Source organism: Amblyomma maculatum, chromosome 7 (assembly GCF_055883805.1).
Source record: "Amblyomma maculatum isolate TAMU_Amacu chromosome 7, ASM5588380v1, whole genome shotgun sequence".
Taxonomy (NCBI): domain Eukaryota; kingdom Metazoa; phylum Arthropoda; class Arachnida; order Ixodida; family Ixodidae; genus Amblyomma; species Amblyomma maculatum.
The window spans coordinates 100,650,236-100,677,429 of NC_139350.1; the positions used below are offsets into that span (position 1 = coordinate 100,650,236).

Genomic DNA, 27,194 nt, shown 5'->3' on the forward strand with positions numbered 1-27,194 from the left:
CAGGTGTGCTTGATTTGATCCAACAGTGAGACATTGGAGGTTGTTAGAAGTGGGTGGTGAGTAGCGTGTGGCCTCTTTTGGGCTCTCCTATACTTTCGCTTTCCCTGTTTCAAGATGTAAAATGAACAGGCCCAGTTTGCGATTGTGAGCTTTCAGAATAGTTTTCGAGTGTGATAACGATGGTAGTAATGATTGGCTTACACCAACCTTTTGGCATTATTGAAGTGACTAGCAGTGGTGGTGGTGGTGGTGGTAAAACTATCTCCACAGACACAGGATAGGCGTCAACCTATCTGCCTACACGATGGCCTGGAGTCCTTGCACGCGGGCGGCGTGTTCGACCAGTCGGATTACACCTAGCTGAGCTTCAGGGTGTGAGCTCAATAGCAGAGTGTCCCAAAATTCTTCCATTTTTTAATGTTCATTTATATTTTTTATTTCTGGACACGTCCATATCATATGTACCAGATCTGCCTATCCTGACAAAGTTTGCACCTATCTGAGTATTGTTCCGGGTACCACTGACTTAGGGCTGGATTCGAAAAAGTCCTTGTTTGTAAGTGCCTCCAAATGCTCTCTTGGATCTTATTTAGTGTCCTATCTGCCGGTGGGTAACCTGTTTAGCCGATAGTGCTCAGTAATCTCTTTGTAGCTGACTAGCCTGTCGCTGCGAAGAGTGTACTGAGGATCAGAGCCTAACCGGAAGGTGAGACCGCGGGCAAGCTTATGAGCTCCCTCATTTCGCTGAAGCTGGGAGTGACTAGCAGTAAGTAATTTTGAAGGGCAGGGAGCTACTAACAATCAAAAGCGATACAATGTGTCCAAAAGTTTTCTTGTGTGAACGGTTCAGCAGTTTGGCCAGTTTAACTTTAGCTTGACCTTTGCAGTAGAGGCGAGTCCACCTGTCCAATTAAATGCAAGTACTTACATTTAATTGGACAGGTGGACTCGCCGGAATGTTCAACTTGTGCCATGCCAGAGACTGTGGACCATATATTATTGTTGTGCCCAGTGTATGCTTGAGAACGAAGTGTGCTAGCCGCTTCCTTGAAGCGTTTGGACAAGAGGCCTCTGTCGGAGGAACTGCTGCTGGGTGCTTGGCAGGACAAGACGAAGGATGTCCAGGCAGTGCGTGCTCTTTGCCGTTTTTTTGTGCACCAGCGGACTTGATTTGCACTTGTAAAGCAAGCTACTGTGGCTGTATATATATGTCTGATGCCTTCTCCCACGTCATCACCCATCATAATCTTCCTTCTTCTCTCCTTCCCCTTCCCCAGTGCAGAGTAGCAGGCCAGATTTAAATTATTCTGGCCAACCTCTCTGCCTTTCCTTTCAATAAATCCATCTATCTATGGTTTCAATACCTTCAAAACCAGGAGGGGCATAGCTGTAGGGCACAGTACATAAAGGGAAAAATGGATATATGTAGGGAATGCTAATTCAATGGCATACATACAAGTATTAATGCAAATAAACAGGATTAGGGCTGTGCATTGTAAAAGCATCTGCATAGACTCTGTGGCAGTAGTTAAAGGTGAGTGGTTTTGGTGTCTTGTCTTGGAATGTGTCAAAAACTGTGTGGGGCGCCCATGTTATGGCAGTGGTTCAAATACTTTCCTAAGAAAGTGGGATGTTGTGTGACTAATCACACTTACCAGTTTGTGTCTGCACACTCACTTGCAGTGGTGGAGCAGAGTGTGATCACAAGGTACCTGGCAACGTTTGATGAAGAATTCTTCCAATACTGCGACAAGGAGCTGACCAAGATAAACACTTTCTATTCTGGTATGTATTGCCAACCTAACGTGCTCATTGACTTGGATACACATTTGTTTCATCCCATAGCTGTGAGAGTCATATTCTGATCGTTCCTCTTTAGATGCACATTACACTTTGCTGAGAGAGAGGAGATTGCATTATTCTTTGGAGCTAGATCTTCTAGTACCTTTTTCTTGAAATAGCCTGTTTTCCAGTAGCACGTTTAGCTCAATTTTGGAGAGCAGTGGATTTTAACCCCACAAGGGTTTCATGATGACCTCAGGTTGTCACAAACCATCGCCACTTTTTTGCTTATGATGAGCTCGCCTAATCGTGGGAATTTTTCCAACTTTTTGAATGGCATTTGATGAGCATGGCTCGTCAAATGGTGTGTTACTTTTAGAGCATAGATGGCAGCACTCATTCTATATTGTGCACCTTTCTGAATGAGAGTTTTCGCTCTAGATGGCAGAAGGCATTTCTTGTGTGCTGAGGCTGATCCCATTAGCACAGGAGTTTCCCGCACTTTTAAGTAAACATGGCATCATCTGTGTGGCCTTATAATGTGGAAGATTGTTATCTATTGGGTGCTAATGGGGGAAGTGCTGGGGTTGTTGACTTTCTGCTTTATTCTTCAAGTGAAGAAGATAATGATGGCACGCTTTGTGACAGCGAGCCTGAAGTTTAATTGACCTGAAAAATATGGGTTCAGGTCAGTTCACGCAATGGGCAGTCTCCAGCAGCTTGGAGGGAATCGACGAATTAACAGTGCATTTTGGGTGTAATGCTAGTATTCAAAAGTAATTCTGTTTTTCGGAGTTCCAGGAGTGGAGCGGATGATAGCTAATAGAACATTATTTTCTGCTGTAAAATATTTTCCTAGATATTATTGTGTTTTAAACAAGATATTGCAGTTTTTTGTCATCAATTAAATTAGCCTTTTTTTGCTACTTTTTTTATTTAACCGAGCCTTAAATTTGCCACTGAGTTAACACCTTTTTACTTCAAATACATCTAATGGTAGCCTGGGGCTGTATATTGTAAATGCCTGATTTTGTCTTTCTTTCTTTTTATCCTCTGTCACGGGGTGGTCCACCATGGCCTACTTTATTGGGACGCTGAAACCATTGACAGAGGACCAAAAGATTGGAAAATGAAATGAAATGTTACAACTTGTGTGGCACATTCTAGCTGGCCTATTGTAGTAGCTTGCATTGCAGGCTACCAGAAGTTGGGACGCTTTGTTTCTTCGGCCATTGAAAAGCTGATGCTTGACTTCCACAGTTTCAGTAACACACATTGGCAGTGCCCGCCACTGGCGTCGGCAAATATACTGGCATCCAGTTTAGACAGGCCCAACTAGTGGATCAAACGATTCCTTTTGATGCTGTCAGAGCCAGCAGCATTCTATAGTTTGACTCGCTTTTTGAAATTCAAAATTGCGAATGACTACTCTTTGTTTTACTAATTTTAGGAAAATATGAACAGACCTTATGTCGATGTAAGGGAAAGCGATGCTATGTGTATTTACAAAGGGACTGTGTTTTCGTCGGGCTGCTGCCATCAGCTCTTGCAGGCCAGTGCCGACATATGTGGAGTGGGCATGACCTGAGCACTGTAAAATCTCTCCTGCATGAGGAACAATGTCCATAAACATGGATGCATAAAGTGAAATGATGCCTGAAGAGCCTTGGGTAGAAAGTTATTGGCTCGAGTGTGTGAAATAGAGGGAAAAATCTGGTTTTCTAAATGAATGGCTCTAGTGGGCGTTGATTTTTGTTCACTTGTTTTACAAGCATGAATGCTTCAAAGTGTCTGAATATGTTGATTTGTTCACAAAAGGTAAACTGTGGCGGGAATGGGTCAAAAGGAGTGTAACCGAGACTCTGCATACCTCTTTATAATGTAGTCATGATGTGCATATATGAGGGCGTAAGTGAAATTGTACTATAAGTGCCTATCGGGGAAGGCTGGCATGCTCATTACAGAATCTGAAATTATGAAAAACTTCCCCAGTGGATTATAGTTCTCTCTGGAAGGAGTTAATGCAATTGTATGCATGCATGCTTGGTGTCTTTTGGCATACAATGGTAATTTGATGGTAATGTGCTTTGCAACGTGTCCTTCTTTGGTGAGAAGCTCTTGCTGGCTCAGCCATTTTCGTTTTGCCATGGCCATTGGAGAGAGTGTTGAACAGGTTACAGAAGGCGACAGATTTTTTGACACGGTGGTTAGTTGAGTCGCAAGAAAATAACACTGAATCTCAGTTTTGCCAAGAAAACTATCGACGCGTGGTTATGTCTCTGTGGTAAGGCCTCATAATATAAAGCTAACAGGTTGACTTAAACCCAAATAGATGTCAAACTTCACTTCTTCGTGGGCATTATTTACTATGCATATAGTGATCAAGTTAAAAAAAAAAAAAAAAGGGTACCCAAAAATCTATTTCAATAATTCATTAAACTTCCTTAGTGTTTTAGTGGCTTAGGAGGACATTTCTGGGTAGCCATGCAAGATCAAATACTATAAATCTTTCTTTCTGTCTCCTACCTCGCTTTTGTGGCTAGGCTTTTACCGGTGCTGTGTGTAGGCGTAGCACATGCTTTTCAATCTGCTAGGGGTGACATGTATGTGGAGGTTAAGGTCTGGCCTTGTCAAGCTATCCACTGCATATATTTCCCCTTGCACACTCACTTCAGACACACACATGAAGGCATGCAGTGTATGTTGCATCAGTTGAAAGTGCAGTCCCCGTTTGCTTACCAATTATCCAAGTTAGCAGATGGGCGTGCACCTCATTCCTGACAGTTTGCCTGTCAGAAAGGAGTTTTAACTCCAATGATGGCTTTTAAATAAAATTTGCTTAGAACACCTTGTGTTTAATGGTACTGTATGCTGGTATATCTGTATACCTTATCCCAGTTATGAATGCCAGACACTTGATAGATATAGTGTGCATCAAACATGTGGGCTGTGAGAGCACACTGGGTGTTGCTGGGGAGCCATTTAATAATTCTGTGGGGTTCATTTCTCTGCAGGCTTTTCCATGGACTAATGGAAGCAGTGGAAATTGCTATGCTGAGAGGAGTTAGAGCATGTGGTGTTGCTTTTCATGTGTCGAATCCTGTGGTTGGTTTTCATCTTGGAAGCATTGTAGTGAAAACTTGCTTGAGACGCTGGTGGTCTCTGCCCATTGCAGAGAAACTGGCGGAGGCAACGCGCAAGTTCAGCAACCTCAAGTCTGAGCTGAACAACTACATCAGCAAGCTGGAGTCGCACCGGCTGAGTGGCAGCGCGGCAGCAGGAGGTGGCGGGGGAGGCCGGCTGGGCCTCATGCGGGCCTTTGATCGGCAGGCACAAGAGGTCAAGATCCACACGCGCAAGATCCACGACCTGAAACTGGCCTTCAGTGAGTTCTACCTTAGCCTCATCCTGCTGCAGAACTATCAGAACCTCAACTTCACCGGCTTCCGAAAGATCCTCAAGAAGCATGACAAGGTGCGTTGGTATGGACTAGTGACCTTCAGATTGTGTACCTGTTGGCTTGTTTCGCTGCCGTGCCATCACTGTTGATCTGAAAAAGCTGAGGCCAGTGGAAGGTGTATGAATTCACACGAAATATTTGTGGCTAGGTTCCTCACACCTGGGGAAAGGACCTTGCACTGAAATGCGAGACCTCGGGAGAGTGTGTTTTGCTTGCCACCACATTGGCTGCTATGGCCACTGCTGTGTTCGGAGAACCTCGTTTACAGTATGCAATTCAAAAGAGGGTCAGTGAGGAGGAGAGGGGCACACTGAGGGTGGCAAGATATTTTTTTTATTATGTGGGTGTGTAGCATGGCAAGACCTCTTCACAACTGTCGCAGAAACTGGTGTGACCGGGTCGTTAAGATGGGCAGTTAACTCTTTTCCTCTGCTACGAGCGCAGCCCGGTGCTCAATATGGCAACACCCTTCACCCTTTCCCGAAATTGTTTGTAGGTGCTCTAGGGTTTTTTCTTTTTTCTGTCAGCCTTTTTTAGACATTTGCTGTTGTCACTTTGCAGAGCTTTGTGTTATGAATTCTCCCCTTTCTTGTGAGCCATAGAAAATGCAGAGGTGGAGAAAGGGTAAGAGAGGCAGTGAGTTGCCATAGCCTCACTTCAGAACTGCCCAAAAGTGCTGCAAGCTGCGGAGGCAGCCATACTGAGGCTATGCAGCGTTAAATGAAGTTACAAACATTGCTCCTGGTGCTAGTAATTTATAATAACGTCTTGTAGGAAATGTCAAGTTTCATTTGCCACATGAAAAAAGAGACAGCAGACATCTGTGGCTGCATTGAGACCATTGCATTGCAGGCAGTGCTTCTGAGGGTCCTCTGTTTACGAATCAATGCAATAAAATGTATTTCTGGCCTTTTCTGCTCTGGCAAAAGGCAGCAATATGGTGTGTACTACATTGTAGTGCATACCACATTGCAGCAAAGAAAGCATCTGTAGTAATTTAGATTTTTTGTGATACTTATTCTGGTTGTTTTTGTGCTTTGCTGCTGGACACATGCCAAGATGTCTAGCAACCTGGGAAATCTCCAACTGTCAAGAAAATTTCGTGTGCCTGCAAGAATTGGGGAGTTATAGGACAGGAAGTTTGCTGTGAATTACGATAGTATAGCAAGTTCCTTGCATGATATCGCTGCATATTGCCATGACATCTTTTTGTCTCACACACATGAAAATGGGTAGAATTTAAATTCATGCCATCAGGTTCATTTTGGAAACATTTGGTAGGCTTAGGGGACGACCAAGCTCAAAGGACATGGGGAAACAAAGACCACTGCAGACTAATTGCGCTGTTTTTTCAGGCTATGATGACACGGTCTCTAGGAGCTGCTACTTCTTGTGAAGAGCATCTTGTGTCTCCTCAACGGCAAGGTGCTATAAGCACCCAGATCAGCATAGAGGACTTTGTTGGAAGTCTGAAATGAGAATTTGTTTTGCAACAATACTTTTTTTTTTTCAGTCTTGTATTCTGTGGAAGCATATTTCTCGTTTAATGCAAGCTTTTGTATCTTTTATATCTGAATTACTTCAGAACATTTCTTTCTACTTATGATTATGACCTAGAGGTGCTTTGGTTTAGGCTAGTTTGTTCATAGCAGTGTTTGATACTGAAGATGGTGGCACAAGGACAAGGAAGGAACACGAAAACAACGGGATGAATGGCCGTCGTCCTGTTGTTCTGTGTTTCTTCCTTGTCCTTGTCCTTTTGGTGCCATCTTCAGTATCAAACATGGTTGTGAACCAACTAGCCTAAACCAAAGTATTTCTAAGTCATAATGACACGCCCTAGAAACAGCAGTTGCTCAGAAGAGAGGAAAATGAGCAGCCACATTTATCGGAGAGCTGGAAGAGAAGAAGCAATGGGTGCTTAATAAGTCAAACTGAACATTTTTTTCAACCTTTTCAGAAATATTTTAGAGATGAAGCACACATTTTGTATTGTTGCAGCATTTTGCAGTTTCTATGAATAGCTTTTTTTTTGGCTGCGAATGGTCTATATACCAGTACAATATCGTGTCGACTTTGTCTTTTTTTTTTCTACCTATCTAGTGGTCAGGAAATTTTTTCTTAAATTCTTGGAGAAAACAGGGAAAAGTCTGGAATCTTGCTAAACATCGTAGAATCATAATGTTGTCATTATGTAGCCCCTCCATTGTGTTTCAGCTCAGGTGGTCTGGTCTAGTACAGTCTTGTGTCCAGATATGCCGGGTAGCAGATGCAGGTGCATGTATCACCGAGATGAGCAGGAGCAGTTCAATTCAAGCACTCTAGATGGGATGTGTCAGGAGCGAAGATTGCTTGTGAAATTCACATGTGCTGATATCTTGCGTGCAGAATTTTAGAATCTTTAGTGTGCCATGCGTACTTTCAACATTTTCCCTTATTACATTTGTCTGAGACAAAAGACACTTTCTTCTGTCAAAAGTCGCACATGGGCAAGTTTTGGTTTCTCGCAAGCAGCGAGTTGCAGCACTACATTTGGAGCTGAAAGGAGGGTAGGCTGCAGACTTGGCCGAGGGTAGGGGAGGGTGTGGCGAATTTACGCCCGTGATAAGGCCAATGTCTCTGGTTGCCTCTTACCAGACACTGGTATCTCTCGTGTGACAAGGTCGTGTTTAATTTATTGGCATTTTCTGGATCTTTTCGAACCTGCTTGCAATTTCCTTCTTGGCCATTGGTTACACAGTGTACAGGGTGACCATAGAGACCTCACACTTGTAGTCGGGCTTTGCGAGCACAAGCTACAGCGTTTGTCCTGCTTGTGCAGCTCTTGGGGACAAACCTGGGTGGCCAATGGCGCCAGAGCAACGTGGAGGTAGCGCCATTCTACACCAACAAGGACATTGACCGACTCATCCAGGAGACAGAGGTACGTTTCGTACTGTGCCTATATCGAGGGCCTTTGCAGAAAAGAGCTCACCTTCCTTTGCATTCCTCTGCGGGCGAACCGTAGCAGGGTGGGCGTTGGTATTTCTAACGTTTAACAACGCGAGATGGGCAGACACTGCAAAAAAAAAAAAAAAAAAGACTGTACAAACGCTGTCCTGTCTCTTTTTCTTTGTGCCATGTCTGCTGTCTTGAGCTTGTTAATAATGACTCTTCACCAACATGCCCAACTATCTTCATTGGCTTTTTCAACGCCGCACTATGAAGCAGTTTTTCAAAGAATGACTCTTCACCAACATGCCCAACTATCTTCATTGGCTTTTTCAACGCCGCACTATGAAGCAGTTTTTCAAAGAAAATTTTTGACAATTAACATATGCTTTCTAAAGTAACCCCGAAAAAAAAAAAAAAATGCACTTACATTCACAATTATCAAAACATGTAATTTTTTCGGTCTTTCCATTTTGGAACGCTGGCTCTTCTCATTTACGCAATTCTAATGTCATTTGAAATAGCTTTTATGGTCTTCTTGATATCTTGAGAGTGCGAATTGCAGAACAATGCACTGTGCTTCAATGTTTTTATTCACTCTGCTAGTGCAAAGAACGTGCAAGGGTATTCCTGTTTATGTTGTATACCAAAGTCTGCCCTGTGTTTTCCGAGACAGGTTCAAGAAGCGTAGCTTGTTGTGCCAGTTGGTGCATACTTGAAGGTGAAAACCAGCGAACAGAGGACGCGTTAACAAGAAAGGAGTGCACAAGGACGACGCTGGAGCACAGCTGAATTTACTACATAGAAATGGTCAGACAGAGCAGGGCTTTTCACCTTCATCAGAGACAGGTTGTGTTTTGACAGCAGTATGATGCGCCGTTGACAGCTTGTCGGTCCAGTTGCAGCCTCTGTCACTCTCTTTGTGGGGAAATATTTTGGGATGTTTCATGACAACAATATGCTTTTCATGGTGATGACTAACGTAACTTGTATGCAACAGTACATCTCCTTTCTTTTTTTATAGCTGTTTTGTAAAGGCATTTATCAATTAGTTCAAGTTTTGTTCACATTACTAGCATTTGCTTAGCAAGTGAACATTGGTTATAGCACATCACAAGGATTTTACTATGAAGGAACAAAGGAGTCATAGTTGGAAGCGTTTGCACCTTTCCTCATGTTGCCTCTATCGGTTTGCCTAGCCAATATTGTTCTGAGAAACGAACTTGGTCCTTCTCTTAGCTCAAGTTGTGGAACATATGCGATGCACCTCAGCCACAGTTGTATGAAACGGAACAACATACGATAACAGAAAGCGGTTTGTGTCATGGCACTCAGCCTGACCTGCAGACGATGACTATTGCTGGCTGATGGAATGCTTTTCAGATTTTTACTATCCAGGTGTTTGTATCTGTATTTCGTGATGAAAATTGTTTGAGACAAGCGGTGACAAACAGACAAACAATATCTATTGAAGTTTATACTGTGTGACATGAAAAAAGTCAATCTTACTGATAATTTAACATGTGTGCATTCACGTTAATCAAGGTTTATTTGTTTGTGCACAAAGTGGCTATAGAAGTATTGTACTTCTGCTTCATACCTATTCCAGACTATGCATTTTCTGCTTAATAGTTGCCTAAGAATGCTATTTTTATGCTCAGAGAGCTGTTTCAAAACCTGCTTTGGCTGTCTTCACTCCTGCTTTTTTTTTTTTTTTTTTTGCTTTTTGGCACTTGAAACAAGAAAAGTTGAACTGCGAGTGGCTTTGAAACTGTTTGGAGTTGGTAAATCTGCACTGCCGTAAATAGTTCAAGTGTATAGCATTCTTTAATTTGGCCACTTTTCATGGAGAAGGGAATGGTAATGTTTACATTTTAAAGGTGGCTCTGGATTTAAGAATACTCTCTGGGCCTGTGATGAAAAAATACCTTTGGTGTGAATCTCTTTTTTTCTCTACAATGTTCAGGCATGATGCGATTCCACTCTATTGGTCAAAGGCTTAATTTATTTTCTTTGGAGCTTATCTTACGACTAAGTGTCAAGTTTAGTGCTAGTGTGTATGTGGTAGTAGATGTTTAAGTTTTGCCCTTGTCATGGCTGTATGTGCTAAATGTTTGGCATTACGCTGTGCATGCTTTGGTTAATTTGCAAGTGGTTGTAGTTTATAGAATGATTGCGCACAAATGTTAATTTCTAATTTATATTAGTGACTATGGTAGTGAGGTGTTTATTAAGGTTCGAAGCTTCACTGGTGTGGCTTGAATGGTAATGTAAAATAGAAAGTTTTTTCCTCACAAATTTTTTACATGAGAACTGCTTTGTTTTGTGTGCAGCGGAAACTCCTCAAGACTCGCATTAATACAAGCTTTAAAGAGCCATGAAAGCTGTTTTGTTATGCTTTATGTCTATCTTATTGCTTGTTCCCCCAAAGGGGATGTGTGAGCATTTCAGATGTACAGAATTTTTTTTTTCTTTTACATGAAAGTGGTGAATAAAATGGCAAAATGAGCATTTATTGTACTTACCAAAGGCAATTGATTGAAGGGCATCACACAAGCTTGCATGATTCTGCTCGAGAAAAATGTTAGCAGGGTGTCTAGCAACCGGGAAAACCGAGAATTCTCAGAGAAATTTCATCCACCGGGAAAAATCAGGGAAATGTCAGGGAAACCATCGAAAAATTCGCCAAGTCAGGGAAAATGGCACTGTATACTCTATTTTCATATTAAGGGGGCGCATAGCAAGTATGGTATTCATGCAGATTTTATTTATTTTATTGTGCTGAGCACGCAGCCGCGCAAGGCGAGATATTACTTTGATGCCAACCCATGGCAAAGCTGCCACAATAGAAGAACCAATACGCACGTGAATTGGGTACTCAATAAAGTATGCGGAAGCGCTGCGTGAGACAAAAAGCAAAAAATAAAGATTGGACAAAACTGGAATAACCGTGCCGGTAGTGGCCAGCGTGAAAGCGATCGGTGAGCTTTGCTGCGCGCGTGCAGCGTAGGGCTAGGTAGGGTGCCCAGTTGCAAGGACAGTTTTTTGAGCCCTGAAAACGGTTCCTTGAGGGAACTAGTGGCCCAGAGCGAAGGAGGTCTGAGCCCCACCATGACATTGTGTGGCCCTGAAAAGGTCCGTTGTAACTCTCCAGCGGTTAACCGCTCACGTCTTCGCGATCTCGCCGCAGGTTCCGCGCTTCGTGTGCATGATAAAATTGCTTAACACTTCCATGTCCCCAAACACGAACTATGTAGATTCCGCGCTGACGCCGAGGTGAAACTCGCGTCGGGTCGTTAACTTCCATGACAGAACGGGTTTTGTGCTGACCACTCAACACAGTATGTCGACTCCGCTGTAGAGTAGTATGCGGCGGTGGCGGCGTCAACTCGAAGTGTACCGTCATCCTGGATGCAATTTGCGCTGTAATTTGAACCCACGGTGTCGTCATCGGGCAGTGTGGTTGACGTTCTCTGCACATCTAACAAGCCTGCATCGGCTGTAACGCAGATCTCGACGGCACGCTTGTGACCTGCGTCTTGTTGTTTTTTTTTTCTTTGTTTTTTTTCTGCGCCCGTTTCTTACGGCTTCTAAAGGTTCGTTGCATGCACGGTTTGCAGTCTACAGTTTTCCGGCATCTCGATCGCAAGGAAGAACTGCACAAAGCGGTGCATCAAGAAACGAGCCCAAACGCAGACTCGCACGAAGTGGCGGTGATGGTGCCGAACGAAAAACAGAAAAAAAAAAAAAAAATTAACACGCCTATTATGCCAGCCAATGAGAGACTCGAAACGGCGCGCTTTAAAAGCGTGCCCCGTGACAGCTAATCAGAGACCATAAGCGGCCTTCGGAAAACGGCGTGCGCAACCAGTCCGCTTGAGTGAAGCCATTTTGAGATGGCGCAAATTCCGCACAAAGAAAACCATTTCAAACCAAGCCCAAGATAGCGGCAATTGGCCGGCTGCAATGCCTGCGGGAATTTCGATCAAATTTTCTCTTTTCGGTGGGCATTTCATGGCTGCCATGACGTTTCGAAAGCCGATTTGACCACATTACCTGACCGAATTCAGCGTCAATAATTTGAGTGCAGGTGCCTGAAACGATAAACTTTCCGAAAGAGAGTTTTTCTCAAAATCGATTTTTGACCATTTTCCACAGTTCCAAGACTCGTGTCTCCCCTAATTAACTCTACGCCTGTTATATTTAGGAATTTTCGCTTCTGCAAGTCTTTAACTGATTTTGTTTTTTAGTTGATTGCGCATTTGTCAAAAATCTGAAAATTTGCAACTTAGATGCGGTTGCCTTTAATGTCTGCGGGGGCCTCCACTATTATGCACCTGACACCCTATATATACTCGAATTTTGACCAGTCAAAATCGCCGCTTTTTGATAATGGGGCCTATAAGAAATTTCGCATCCGGTAGTATCAAATAGCTGTGCTGAGGCTGGCATAAGGGTGCTTTTAATTTTTCGTGCACTTTTAATGATTTTACCAGCCATTAACACTAATAACAGCCTTTCACTATTGTAAATTGCAGAATATGATTGATAAGTAGCTTTTTGTTGGGAATTATTCGTCTGTGCTCAATATCAGCTGCTACATTTTTGAGCCTCTTCACTCGTCACGGAGTTTGAACTGAAATAGTCAGGGAAAACCTGGAAAAGTCGGGGACATTGTAAATAGTGGATTGCTAGACACCGTGTTTGGTCGTTTTTGTTTTTCACCATCTCCTGTTCTGTTTTCAACAGCAACTTCTTGATTGTTTCCCCTTGGCATGCTCCAGGCGTGTCCCTTGGTTAGCCATGCTAGACCAAAACTAATAGTCTTTTTTTTTTTTCTGTCTCTTACCTAGCTCCTTCTATGGTTATGTGCAACCGTAGTACATGCTTTTCAGTCTGCCAGAGGTGACATGTATGTGGGGATTAAGGTCTGGCCTTGTCAACCTATCCACCGCATATATGTCAACCTGGCACACTCACTTCAGACACACACATGACGGCATGTGGTGTGATGCGGTGACGGTTGGAAACTTAGCCCCATTTGCACACCAGGGGTTCAAGGTAGCAAGTAGGCGCACCTCATTCATTGGCTGGAAGGAATGCCTGCTAGGTGGTGCTTGCATGGTGCTAAGATCTGGCCATCTCTGTGCCGCTCAAGCATCACCTGTCACTCGTGACTCAGTCAGGTGCAGAGGTACAGGAAAGCTTTCTTTGACTGCTTTGTTTCTCTCTTTTTTATGTGTGTTTGGACAGTGGTAAATACCAGGTTGCCAAAGTAAATGTAATCAGGCCTTTAAAATGATGGACTATCATAATTGCAGTATTCTTTTTTGACTTTGAAATTCAAATAAGTGGGAAAATAATGAGCTAACATTTTAATTATTGGCTCAAGGAACAAAGTGCGTAAGCAGGAGTTGCATATTTTCTCGAAAAGAAGCTCACTGCAACCTTTGCAGCAGGCTGGTATTTATTTAACATAGCATTTTTTTTACTTGCTTCAAAAATAACTCTCACAATAAAAAAAACTTTCATGCTATAGCAGTCTACCGCGGAGCTATATGAGCATCCCGAGACCCATCTCGGGGGAGCAAAATCCACTTTTCTCTGGAGCATTTTCCCAACTGATGCCTTGTGGGTGCTCCGGGAGAGGGATGCAGTCAATCCGGATAGTATATTGAATTGTTGCTTATATCTAACAGTAAAAAGAAAAAATCCTCTTGAAAATCTCATGTCAAAATGTGCCACTTCTAGAATGCATTTATTGAGCTACCTTAAACAAAATATTTCATATTTCATAATTCGAGCTTGGTTCATTCGAAATCCCAGATAATTTGAAGGATTTCTGCAGCCCTATAATTTCTGCTGCAAATCTGACCCAATAATTTGAGGCAACAACCTGCACCAGCAAGGTAATTCAAAGCTTTGGGATGCAATGCTGGAATGCACAATCCTAATTTTGCTTTAAACCGGTGCAGCGACAGCCTGTTAGAGTTGACGAAGCGGCCCTACAAAGCGATGCCAATGCTTGAAATGCTCCACCACCTCAGCCCCAGAAACACCTAGCACAAAAAAATCACTGTGGTATTGCGTCCTGCATAGGAGACGACATGCTTCTCTGCAATGCAGCTGTGGATGCTTTCGGTGCTTCAAATCGCGGCCGGACTGCAGGCAGCGATGTATGCACACATTGCTCCTCTGCAGCCCTGCCGTGCTAAAGGCAGTGCATAGACAGGCGTCAGGCCGCGACACCACGGTGATGCAATGGTGCTGGCAACAGCAGTGACTTTTTTTTTTTGGGGCACAAGCTGGGTTTGCATTGGCTGTGTCATGCTTGCTTGTTGTATAACTCACGATATTCCAAAAAGTTGTGGTGCTGTTAGCTGCACCAAGAGGCACGAGCAAGATAATGTCATCAGTTTCCGCATCTTGAGACGAAATTGAGAAATGTCACGCATTGGTACTTTTTAGGTTATCCGAATTTTGGCATCGAAGGTCAGTCAAAACCTGGTGATCAAACACGCAAAATATCGCACCAAAAGCCACTCTGGTCAAGAAGTATAAGTATGGTATATGCAGCGAGGGAACAGCTGCACCATTTACACCAAAGTATGCCAAATGGAAGATCCTGCTTCTGCTGCAAAAGAATTGAGTTTTTGCTCACTTTTGTGCCATGACGCATCAAAGGGTCACTTAAAAATTTTGTTGGGAGCGAGACTGAAGCCAGCACTTTTAAATGTTGGCTGCTTATTTTTTTCAGGACCACGTCATGAAAAGTCAGGGCACTTAAATATTCAAAATTTCGAATAATTTGTGAACTCAGTGTGTTCAAATTTAAGTTGTACCATGCATTTCCGTTTGAAGTTTTGGAGCAGGGCTGTTGTCTGTCTGGCTACAGTAGATGCACGTGCATCCATCGTCTGTGACACACCTGTTGGGTAGTACACTGTCAGCGCTGCATTTAATTCACTTGATCCTCGACTCAAGGACGCTAGTGAACCAAACCATGTCTCCTATCTTTTGGCAGGTCAGTGCTGAAAGTATGCATGCATATGCTTATGAGCTTAGAAGCCAACTAAGCACCTAATATTTTTTCCTGCAGTTCGTCGTGTGTTTGTCTATGGAAGCGCTTGTTGTTGAAGGCAAACGTAGCAGCTCTACCTTACAGAAAAATAGGAGGGACAGCACATGCATATAGCATGTTACTAGAAAAAGCACATCCCAAATGGCACTTTTCCTCCTCGTGTAGCATTGTGTCATCTTCTTTTGTTCTTATTCTTTCATCCTTGTTGTATAAATTTTCAAGCAGTGGTCAAGGCCACTGCTATATTGGAGACTGGGCTGTGTGCTTAGCACAGGGAAGAGTCGAGGATTATCTTCCCCTAGCCCAGTACCTCCCCCAAGCCCAGTCAAACCAGTTTCTCCGAGGGATGTGAAAAGGTCTATGCATCACAAAAACATGAATGAGAGCGAACCAGCCAAGATGGAAACTATGGTGCAGAATGTGCATACTTCTTTGGCTTTAATATGTTTAATACAGTGGCTGCCCCGGTCAGGCAATTCGTGAGGTTCACTGAAATCCATTCGCTGCAAGCGGCACTAAATTTGCCTCTCTCAATAATTGGAGCTCGAGGAACCGAGAAAATTGTTCGAATTATCAGATGACCTCTAAAAACTGTCAAGAACTGCTTGCATCACAATAAATTTTTTTTTTGTGAAAGACGGGAATGGTTGCCTCGCTTGTAGTTGGGCAGCTGCATTGCATTTGGGAGATGCTGGGTTCAATCCCCAGGGATGCCAGGTACCCACCGGTTTTCCATTGGGTCCACCCTGGCCAAGTGCTCAGCTTTTGTGGGGTCGAATGTTGGGGAAAAGGGCCTCTGTCAACACACCTGCTCAACTCAGTTTGAGATGAGAACACTGTGGCAATGGCTGTTCTTACATTTTTATCAATGCTTCAAAGCATTGATGAAAACAAAGTGATGCTCATGTTGTAGTGGAGCCCCACCACATTGCACCATGAAGGGCGCAACTCCCGCACCCTTCACAGCGCAGTGTAGTGCGGCTCCGCTGCCACCATGTCGCACGCATCATGAGTGGCGGTGGTGCATGTGAGGAGTCTTTGGCACAGCATGTGGCAAGCACGCAGTCTTAGCACACTAGAATGGAACCAGGCAGATAGAAGAAAAAGGAAGGAGTGAAAGAAAATTAAGAGCACCAGTGAGGTGCCAGTCTGCTTTCAAAACGGGGCTTAGCACTCGCATCGTCTCTCTTTGTCCAGTCCCCCCGTCTGCTTTGAGCTAAACTTCAGAATGAAATTAAGAAGTTTACAGTGATAAGGTGGCTGCTGATGGCACATAATATGAGAGGCCGTTTTCCTCCAGTTGACATAGTTATGATGATAAGAGTGACGATGAGGCCTTGCCGGCCTTTATTTATCCTTGTTGTGCTGCAGTGTTGCATTGTCAAAGCTCACATGTGCTGAAAGCCTTTGTATTACAAAGTGAGCTGGCAAAGCTCAACAAAGGGCCAGCCAGTCCAGTGAGCTTTCATCTGGGGCACTTTTAGAGGGCTGTTGCTGAGCAGAGTTCTTTGCTGCAGAGCCTGGTGACCACCATGCTGGAAGGCGGTGACCGCCAAAAAGCCATGAAGCGGTTACGAGTGCCTCCTCTAGGCGACCAGGTGAGACCAGTGCTTCTTACCACTGAAGTTCATTTTTTTTTTTGGCACCTGTTGAACCACTACAAGTTGTTGTCTTGCTCATGTCTGCCTTAGGCATCCCAGTTTCCAAAATATTTTTCATTTTAATTCAGTAATTTGTTTTACTCACATAAATTCTTGAAGCTTTTTTTCTAGTTCAGAAAACTGTTTTTGCTGTCACTTAAATTCAATGCGTTTTTTTTTCTTTCCCTTCTGCTTATGTGTACAGTTCCTATTCATGGTCATGAATACCCACTTTTTGAGCGATAGGTTACATAACTAAATTTCTGTCATTCTGCAATCGTTAAACTTCAAGGTGGTCAGAAGTATCACTGCATTATTACTTTGTCTAGATAATTTAAGTGCTCTCTGTACAGCCCATGGAGAAAATGTGCTCATAAATGCTGGTGTAACTTTGTGTTTTTTCAAGTTTAGCAGGAGTGGTACAGTAAATTAGCCAGCATTTGAAGCATCTAGAGTTTAAAGATGTGCACTACTTTCACTGCACAGGTGCAGTTTATTAAGGTAACTGTTTTACAAACACCGCTTTAGCTGTGTGGAACAAGCACTTGCTACTTAAAATGGTGGCACAGATTCTGGCAGAGGGCGGATTATATCTCACAGGCTCACTTAGCCACAGGTGCCACTGCACAAGAGTGACTGTGGGCTCTTGTGTGGATGCAGCAATCACCCTGGGTGACCTTCAAGGTGGGACTTTTTTCCGGTGCCTACATCGTTCTCGTCATTGCAGTGATCCTCTCAGGTGAGCCTGCTGCACTTCTCCCTAGCTGTGGCGGTCTTTTTTTTCAAGGGCTATCAGCACCGCTGGGTGGCATGCACAGCTAAGGCGCGCAGATATCTTTTCCTGGAGAAGGCACTGAGCTGACCTCACCTACTGGTACGAGGCAAGGTTTGCGGTCTGCTGAACATAGCACATAGGCTTTAACAGCTCTGCGAGAGAGCTTAGGTCTTGTGTTGACCTGCCTGCTTAAGAGAGTGTTGTTTTGGGCTGTGAGTAGTGTGTTTAAGAAATGGGAGGGGCCAAGGGGAGCTAGTACTGATAGCAGCATTACTCCTTCACTAAGCAAAAGGAGCTGAAAAGGGTCTGAGAGTTGCTTTTTCGGTTACCTTTTTTTTCTGTGTCTTGTGGTTGGTGTAAAGATTCAGTGAACTAAGCTGGCATTCTGCTTGCCTTCGCATTCGTGTGTAGGTGAGTGTTGCTGAAAGGAGCGAGAGACACAGGCCTTTAATCTTTATTTTTCTCGGCTCATGACTGCTCTTGCGCTTTCCAGGGCTTGCCTTTATTGCATGTTGCGCCTGCTGTGTTAGCATGCTAACCCTCATTTGTAAGAGGCTGCAATGGTCACATACTTTGGGGCATAGTTTGTGTACCTGTGGCCACTTCCTTGTCATTGCACATATTGTGTTATAATATGCAAGTCACTCCCCAGAATTAGGGAGAAAAGAGTGCTACAAAAGTAATGACAAAAAAAAAAACAGTGGGTACTTTCTTTGTATGAGTGGGTTCAGTACTCTCGTAATGAACCCGCCCTCCTGTTTTGTTGTTTGGAATTCACTTTTTCTAGGCATTATTTCTCAGCGTGTTCTTCAATTTCATGCCGTCATAGTTGGCATCTGCAGCGTAGACCTTGGCGGCATGCCAAGATGTGCGTGCTAGCATCGCAGCATATTTATCTTTCCACGAGAGCTACTGCGATTGTGGCGCGCTCAGCAAACTTGGCAGAGCACCAGGAGTGCCGGCTTAGGTGATTGTTTGGAACACCACTGTGCACTTACGCTTAGAAAGCTGGCAAGCACATGAGCATTGTACAAGTTACAAGTGACAAGTGTACAAGTGAGCATGTCCACTTCATCCCGCCACGTTTGGCCAGTAACATCATAAAATCTTCGGATCATGCCGTAATCATGGCAAACACCCTTTCGAAGGGAGCAATACCAAGCAGCAGGGACATGACTGCATGCTTTTCTGGACAGACAAATGGGCAAGTGGTCTGGTAGGTTGATGTATGATTGAAGTTTTGACATGCACAGAAAAATATATCATATTTTTCTAAAAAAAGCTCATTAATTAACAGATTGACTTGAAAACAGAGAATGAAGGTGATATTTACGTTATTGCTTTTACCGGAGTGCTTGGCTGAAAAATTTCTTCTTTGCCTCGCAACAGCTAAAGTCCCGACTGCAAACACACACGTGCCAATGTTGTCTCGCAGATCAGCCAAAACCGTTCTGCGCATGTGCATGGCACCTGACGCGAGTATCGTGAGTGCTGACGCTCCAATCTGTCCCTGCCAGATATTTGGTGCGTGAGCCAAAACCCGAACCGGAAACTAGCGACGTGTTTACAACAATAGGAGGGGACCTCACAGCTGTCCCCTACTCCTTTCTTCTCATTGTGGAGTCTGCTTAGCTCCCCCTGCCCCTTTTCTTCACAGACTGGGTGCCCTTTCAGCTCTTTCTCGCTCTTTTCTTCATGGCTAGCAATTTTCTCAGTCCGCATGAGAGGGTGATCGATCCAGTACCAGGAGCATGGAGATGCACTTTCCTTTTGTGACGCCTGCTGTGGCGCTAGCGTTGGCATTGCGGCACGTGGAAAGCGATTTCGAGTCCCCCTCAACACATGCCACTAATGGCTGCAGTCGCTGTTGCCGCTTCAATCTTAGCTCGCTTCCGCGCTTGGTAAGCTTCTTGGCAATGGCCTAGTCTGGCTTCTCGTTGTTCGATGGCCTGTCTGGCTAAGCGGCGGTCTTTAACGAGATGGCGTATGTGTGTGGTATATTTTCCTAGGTTAAGTGAAGGAGTGGCACAGATAGTGCACAAGAGTGTTTTCCAGTTGGAGCTTGATGAAGACGACAGTGTTTACTGCACAGCGCAGAAGTGTGTTGCGGTTTCGCACGAGGCATGATGGCTGTGGTGATAGCACAGTACTGTCATGCCTGAGCACGACGATGAAAGTGACGATGTTTGCTGCGCAGCGCGAGATGAAACATGCGGCTCATGAGTATGTGCATCATGTGTGGAACACATAAGTCACTAGAGGTCGTAATAACATGAAACTTGCAAATGGGGGGGTTATGTGAAGGCGCCAGCCCAACCTCGTCTAACCCACCCACTTCCCAGGCCTCTGGTCATTCTTGTGAATAAAGACATGAATGAATGAAGAAAGGAAGGAAACTCTCAAATGAATGAAATGAAAAGTATGGAAGGCACGAATATTAAAATAGAACACCAAATTAAAAATAATTCAGAATATAAAATTATGCTGCATTGTTTCCTTTATCAGTTGTAAAAAATTGGCGTGCCTATCTGCTGATATCTTTTCTATGTGATGTTTGGAAGCAGTAGTCGCCATTTAGCTCCTGGTGCAGTTGTTGAATCTCGCATACTCATTCTTATAACTGCACTAACAAAATGCAGTTAAGGCAAGTTACCAAGGAACTACAGTTAAAGCACTATTTAATGACGTTGACGACAGCCATTTCATTAAATCAGGAACTTTGGTAAATCGAGGGAACCATTTCTCGGTAATTTAATTCGATACATTGGATTATTGTACAGTGTATACAGTGGCATCAAGGAAGTACCGCAGCTTGATAGGCAGCGTAAATTCGATGAAAATTAAATTGCATTTTGAAAGGATGTAATAGCACAACTTAGTTGAAGGACCAGGGGAGTTGTACTGTTATGTCATTTGGAAATGCAATACTATTTTGCACACTATGCTGTGTTGCTACAATGAAATTGCAACCTGCTCAAATGACTGACACCGATAGCAGATATGAAAAGAGGAAACGAAAATTTCACCTTGGCAAAAGCGGTCCCAGGGAAGAGGCATCCATGTGCTGTGCGATGTCAGCACATATTAAAAATCCCCAGGTGGTCGAAATTACTCCGTAGCCCTCCTTAATGGCTCCCCTTTGTTTCTTTCTACTTTCACTCCCACCTTTCTACCTTCCCTTACAGCGCTGTTCAGGTGTCCTCAGAAACAAGTGTGACAGATACAGTGCCTTTCCTTTCTTGTGAACCAATTAATAATAATAATAATAATAATAATAATAATAATAATAATAATAATGATAATAATAATAATACATATTTCTTTCCCAGCAAAGAAGTTGCTGATCTTTGCTTGCATGTGGTTTGTAAGCAGCAACTGCGTAGATTTTTTGTGTGTTTGTCCCTCATGTGTGTTTGTGTGTTCTGGTAGACTGTCGCATTCAAAACTTGGGCATCCAAAACTTGTGCATCCAAGACTTGGCAAAAGCAGTACAAAATTTCTCCGCGATGTTACCATTGGCTCGCAGTCAATACACTTTGGGCATTTTCTACAAAATAGACCAAATATGTACTATTTGATTTTCATTTTTTGACAAAAGGTTTGTTAAATTGAGACAGATAGCAAATATTACGCGCTGCAAGTTCATTTTGAATGTGTGCAGTTTTAATAGCATCGCTAAATTGTTAAAAATATTCATTTGCAGCTCGGTCTTCCTTTGCTCATAGCACAGCTCAGTTTTTGCATTTTTGAACTTTTTGTGATGTATGGCTGGCATGTTTTGCAGCACGTTTTGCAGAGGCTCTGCTCTATGAAAGCTAGGTGCTCAAACCCCATTTGAAGCATCTGGAAGAGCCTCGCACTTGTCAAAGTTCTGGAGGTGCCACATCATATTCCAGATCTGTTTTTGTTGCTGAAACCCTAATGAGCGAGAATAAAACAAGTGGGAGCACAGAATTAGCTTGTGTAACTGCTCAAGAACAAGCTGAAAGTGAAAGTGTGCTTTCTTTGGCCAGTTGTATAAATTCAAGGCTGATATTTGTCTGACTCATCATCCGAGCTGAAGTCTGCGTTTGTGAAGTGGTCTTCGGACTCTTCACTGCTGTTGTTATAAAATAAATTTACATTAGAGGCAGCGGAATCGTGCAAATGGCGCCAAATTTGCTTATGCAACTCTATGAAGCTAAGCAACCAAGTTTCACAGAGGCGGCCATGCTGTTCACCTATTTTTCGCAAGTGTGTGTAGGATTCTGTTGAGAGACAAAAGTCAGCTGGTCTCTATGCCTGGAACACTGAACGCACAGCGTGGCCATCTTGTTGAGCCATGTGCAATCGTTTGGGAGAACGAGCTCCCTCATTTTATTCCTGCATTGTTTTGTGCGCAGGTGTGTTCAGCCAGACGCGGGACGACTGGCGCATTGTGTTTCGCCTCTACCGGGGTACACTCCTCATTATACTGTTCATGTTCCTCATCGGTGTCAACGTGTACGGCTGGCGGACATCAGGTGTCAACCACGTGCTCATCTTTGAGCTTGACCCCCGAAACCACCTCTCCGAGCAACACCTCATGGAGGTAGGTGTATGCGCCCTGAAGTTGGGGTTGTTTGCTTGTCTTGAATGGTCGAGACTGGGCGAATACACGTAGCTACTTCTGGAAGCAGAGGAAATGATGTTTTGTGTTCAGGCCAGTTGAGTTAATTTATAATTGCACATCGGGTGATTCTACAGGACGCGCTTTTTCATGTTCTTATCTCTCATATACATACTACCATATTTTCTGGTGTGTGATCTACATTTTCATGTCAATATTTTTTACGGGTGCATTTCATTCAACAGTACCACTTATATATGACAGAAAATTGTGTGACCCCACTTGCAATGCCTACTATGTTTGGAAAGAAAATTGATGCGTAAAAAAAAAAGAGGCAGAAAAATTCAGTTAGTTTTAAGGTACCTTATGGGGTGGAATCACGTGATCTAGCCACAACTTGCTGCATCCAGCCTAATCTAGTTGATTCAGTCATATTCTCAAAAGTTTGTAGTATATTAGTACCAAACCCAGCCCTGCCGCAGTGGTCTAGGAGCTAGGGCGCTTGACTGCTTGTGTCTAGGGATGTGGGATCGAATCCTGGCCACAGCGGCTGCTTTTCGGTGGAGGCGAGAAGCTAGGTGTCCGTGTGCTGTGCGATGTCAGTGCAAGTTTAAGGAACCCCAGGCGGTCGAAATTTTTGGAGCCCTCCTCGTACGGCGTCTCTCATAGCCTGGGTCATAAACCAAACTAAATCAGTGCCACACCCGTTTGGCTTTGCGTGTGTCATGCAGTGTTCTTGCTCTGCATAACACTTCCCGTGAATTTACCCTACTTTGCTGGAGACAGTATACTGTTTGTTTGTGGTTTCTTCGTGGAACATTCTCATTGGCTGTTTGCCCCTTAAGGTGATGTATGCGGCATGCGGCAGATAGCGCTTGATAGTAATTCATAGTTACTTCAGCATTCAAAGATAAGGCATCTGCTAGCAAGAACAAGGAATAATAAAAAATGCTGTAGTAATGGTGTAATCAGAGCTACATTGATGAAACTTGGCATAAATAACGCGCTGTAGGGATTACAAAACATCACAAAATTTGCAACAAAAGGTCTTGCAATTTATATATTTTTTGCACATTTGTTCCCTTTCTACTGCATGTTTGTAATATTGCACTGAGATTAGCAGTGCACAAATGTTCATTTATATTACACAAGTAAACGTAGAGGTTATAAGCCCACAGCAAAAAAAAACGACATCATCTAGAATTTTTTTCTTATGAAAACTGAACGTCCCAGTTGGTGGCTGAATTACCAGGTAGGAGTGTTTGACCGCTGAGCTGGGGGAGTCCGATTCGATCCCGGCCACGCCGACTGCATTTTGAAGCAGGTAAAAAAGCAAGGTACCCATCTACTGTGCACTTTTGTGTTCTCGGCTTACATTTTTAAACAGACTAAACTGTGATTTTTATTTCACAAATTTTTGTGCCCCGCCTGCGGTGGCTCGTTGGTTAAGGTGCTCGAGTAGTGAGCCCAAGGATGCAGTTCCTGGCCATAGGCAGCCGCATTTCGATGGAGGCGAAACGGAAGGCGTCCGTGTGCTGTGCAATGTCGGTGCACATTCAAAGCACCGAGATGGTCGAAATTACCAGAGGCCTCCTCCGCGGCGTCCCTTATGGCCAATGTTGCTTTTTGAGACTTTAAACCCCATATACCATGCCATACAAATTTTGTTCATACAGAGTCTGCCACATTTGCTTAATGTGCTCGAGTGGTGCTGTGCTTCATAAATAAAGCGCCAGTGCAAAGCAGGTGTTGACTCGATTGCAGCCGAACATACATGAGAACCACACAGGCACAAGCACCTTACCTGAAATGGCGTAGCTGGGATAAGATTTCACTTCACTTCCTCTGAAGCACATCAAGTGAGCATCCTAGACATGTGATTGACTCTGTACTCTTAACCTCTACATCTGTGCATTATTCGCGCCAAGTTTTTTTGATGTATAATTTATTACTTCTCTCACCCCACCTTAGTAGTGCCCCATGATTGCACATAGGCTTAGGAAACAAAGGCTTGTTAGCGCATATATAGTAGAACCCTGCTATAATAAAGTCGCATATAGTAAAGTGGAACTCAAGTCCCAGTTCATGTTCCTTAGACGACCGTACATTTTTCCTCCTTTAAAGTAAAGACATTTTTGGTAAAAATCGGTTATGGTAAAGTGCGTCTGGTCACGGCAATGACTTCCCATGAATGACATTGCCGTACATGCGCTACTTGTTTTTAAGCCAAGTGATTTTAAACGCCTTTATCACCAGGCTCAGCAGCACTCAGGAGAAGCCAACTTTATGTAGGTCTTGAAGTTGTGAGGGAAAGCATGCAGTTCGGAGGAAAAGAAACTATAGCTGTCTACAAACATTGAAAGAAGGCACCGCGGTGCACATTCTTATCATTACCTTAAGCGCGCAGTGGAACGCAGTCCAAAAACTGTATGTGGATGCTGCTCTATACGAGCATACATCGACCGCAGCAGCAGCTGTGGTGGTGGGCTCTTCTTACACAGAAATCTCCAGCATGTCCATTCCGCACTGTACTATCACAGAAGCGGAAGTGGCGGCGATCGTGCTGACCTTTACCTATGGAGGCGCGACCAACCGATAGCTTTTAATCGCTGACTCACAAGCGGCGTGTCGGCTCCTTCTTGCAGGCAGAATACCTACAAAATTAGCTCACTTCGCAGCTAATCCATTGCCTACAAATTCACTGCTCAAACATCAGATCGCTTAGGTCCCGGGGTACTCCGGGTTGGAAGGTAATGAGGTCGCGGCAGGCTAGCTCGAGGTCACACATACCGTGCTGCCACCATCCCCGATCTCACAACTAGCATTCCTGTCCCTGCGGCTTACGGCGCGCAACTTAAGTAGCTACACGAACAATGTCTGATTTACCCCCCTCTACACAAGGGGCTAAATGCACGGGAAACGCGGGAATGGAGACAGCTCCAAACCAACACTTTCCCCAGCCTACATCAATACAGCATCATTTTCCCAGAACACTACACAGACATATGCCCTTGGTGCAACGACCAGCCCAACGCCTATCACATCACATGGGGGTCCACTGGCCCCTAACCTGCAGACGTAAACACACACCATTCGGAGGTGCAACGGGAGGCCACTCTGCTATGCTCCGACTTAGCGACCCAGCGTAGGCTGGTAACTCGGGAAAGAGCGGCAGCCCTGGCCACTGGGGTCTTGAAATAAAGACTCCACTCACTGTTCATTTCCTCCCCCCCCCCCCCCCCTCCTTTTCTTTTTTCTTTTCCTTTTTGTTTCTTTTTCTTTTTGAAATAAAGTTTTCTCTCTCTCTCTGTTCAGAAAGTAAGAGGGAGTAAAAGTGCAGTGAGAAATAGGGAAAGGTAAGGACGGCCATACATTCGCAGCACGAGGCAGAGGTGGCAACAACTGGAAGCGCGACGATGCGGTTTTGCAGCACTTGATTGCCGCGCGCATTTCTCATCTATTGCCTTGTAAAAGGCAGAAACCGAGGAAGATGACGCCATGTTCGTGCAAGGCTTTGGTTGTCACCTGAAATCATACTTTGTTGTATTCATAGCCGAGTTGCCCTCATGCTTCAGAGGTATTTCCACAAGATGTAAACAAAAATGTCTTTTAACTGAAAGAATGGGACGAAGAGACGATAAAGAGAGATGAAAGGTATTCAAGACTTTTTTTTTTTCATTAAGCAGCAAGACATGTTTAGTAAGTAGGCATTTAATTATCAGACAGCATCTTCATTATCATGTCATCACCAACAACTGATACAGTAAAGATTTGTCCCAGTGACTTTACTGTAAAGTGGTGTAATGAAAAAATGCCAGCAGTTTCTTAAACCAAGGAAAGCGAGGAGGTATTGGCATTTGCAGCGGGCAGGGTAGTTGGTGAAATTGCGCCTTTCTGGACTGTGCTAGTAGCGTGAGGTGCATACAGGTGAACCGCATGTCAGCTCCCAGGGAGCTCTCATTGCAGAGGTCTTTAGGGCGTTCTGTTGTTGTTTTGATTTTAGGTGCCTGTAGCAGTACCACTGCTTTCATCATAGGAGACTTGAAAGAGTTTGGCAGAGTTGGTCGCTTCTGCTGCTTTTGCCATTTCAGGTGAACTGTCGCTTTGTGTGTTAGATGGCAGTCAGGTTTTGGCAGCAGGTGGCCGGGACGTGTATTCGTTCCTGCAAGACCAAAATGAGTGGGCCCATCGGCAACCATGCAGCCTGTTTGAGGAGGGAATGCAAGCATTAGCACAAACCGCTGAAGTGCAGAAACAATTTGGGCCTGATGTGGTTGCCATTCCACGTTGGTAATGGTGGGCAATGCATGCAGATGGCTGCCATCTTTGGCGTCCTCTGGGCCCTGAGCGTGCTGGCATTCCTCTACTCGGGACCCCTGGCCATCCCCACCTACGCCAACCCCCTTGCCCTGCTGCTGCTGATGCTGGTGTTCCTGGTGAACCCCCTGCACACCATGCGGCACCAGGCACGCTTCTGGCTCCTGCGGGTGCTGGGACGCATCTTTGCGGCGCCCTTCTTCTACGTGGGCTTCGCAGACTTCTGGCTGGCCGATCAGCTCAACAGCCTGGTGCCCGTGTTCATTGATGCCCAGTACTTTGTCTGCTTCTATGCCACTGACTTCCAGTGGATGGAGAACAGTGGTGAGGAGGCGGCACCACTCTCTACTAGTGCTTCTGTTGTTTTGAGCTGTAGCGGATGCATGGAGATTCAGTCGGAAAGCAGTCATACAACATACAGAACCATCAACATGTTTCTTTTTGTAAAGGGGCCCTTTCAAGGAATGCTAATAAGTCTTATATAATTTTTTTTTTTTTTTTTTTTTTGTTGTTGTTAGGTGCATGAATCAAATATAGTAATGTTGCCAGCATCAATCCCAACAACTCAGTAGGTGCTGATAATGTCATGATCAGTGTCAGTTTTCAGTGGCAGCAGTGGC

The 27,194-nt window shown here is 44.2% G+C and overlaps 1 protein-coding gene across 2 annotated transcripts in view; it reads left to right on the forward strand.

Annotated features, from left to right (window-relative positions):
- The window catches only part of LOC146184129 (solute carrier family 53 member 1-like), a gene marked incomplete at its 5' end in the record, with an annotated part of 108,317 nt that overhangs the window by 8,526 nt on the left and 72,597 nt on the right, over nt 1-27,194 (forward strand). For both annotated transcript variants that reach the window (XM_084609292.1, XM_084609293.1), the window contains 7 exon segments: nt 1,684-1,785; nt 4,958-5,256; nt 8,064-8,165; nt 16,772-16,852; nt 17,555-17,633; nt 22,052-22,239; nt 26,571-26,898. In XM_084609292.1, the coding sequence (XP_084465418.1) occupies nt 1,684-1,785; nt 4,958-5,256; nt 8,064-8,165; nt 16,772-16,852; nt 17,555-17,633; nt 22,052-22,239; nt 26,571-26,898 (1,179 nt within the window).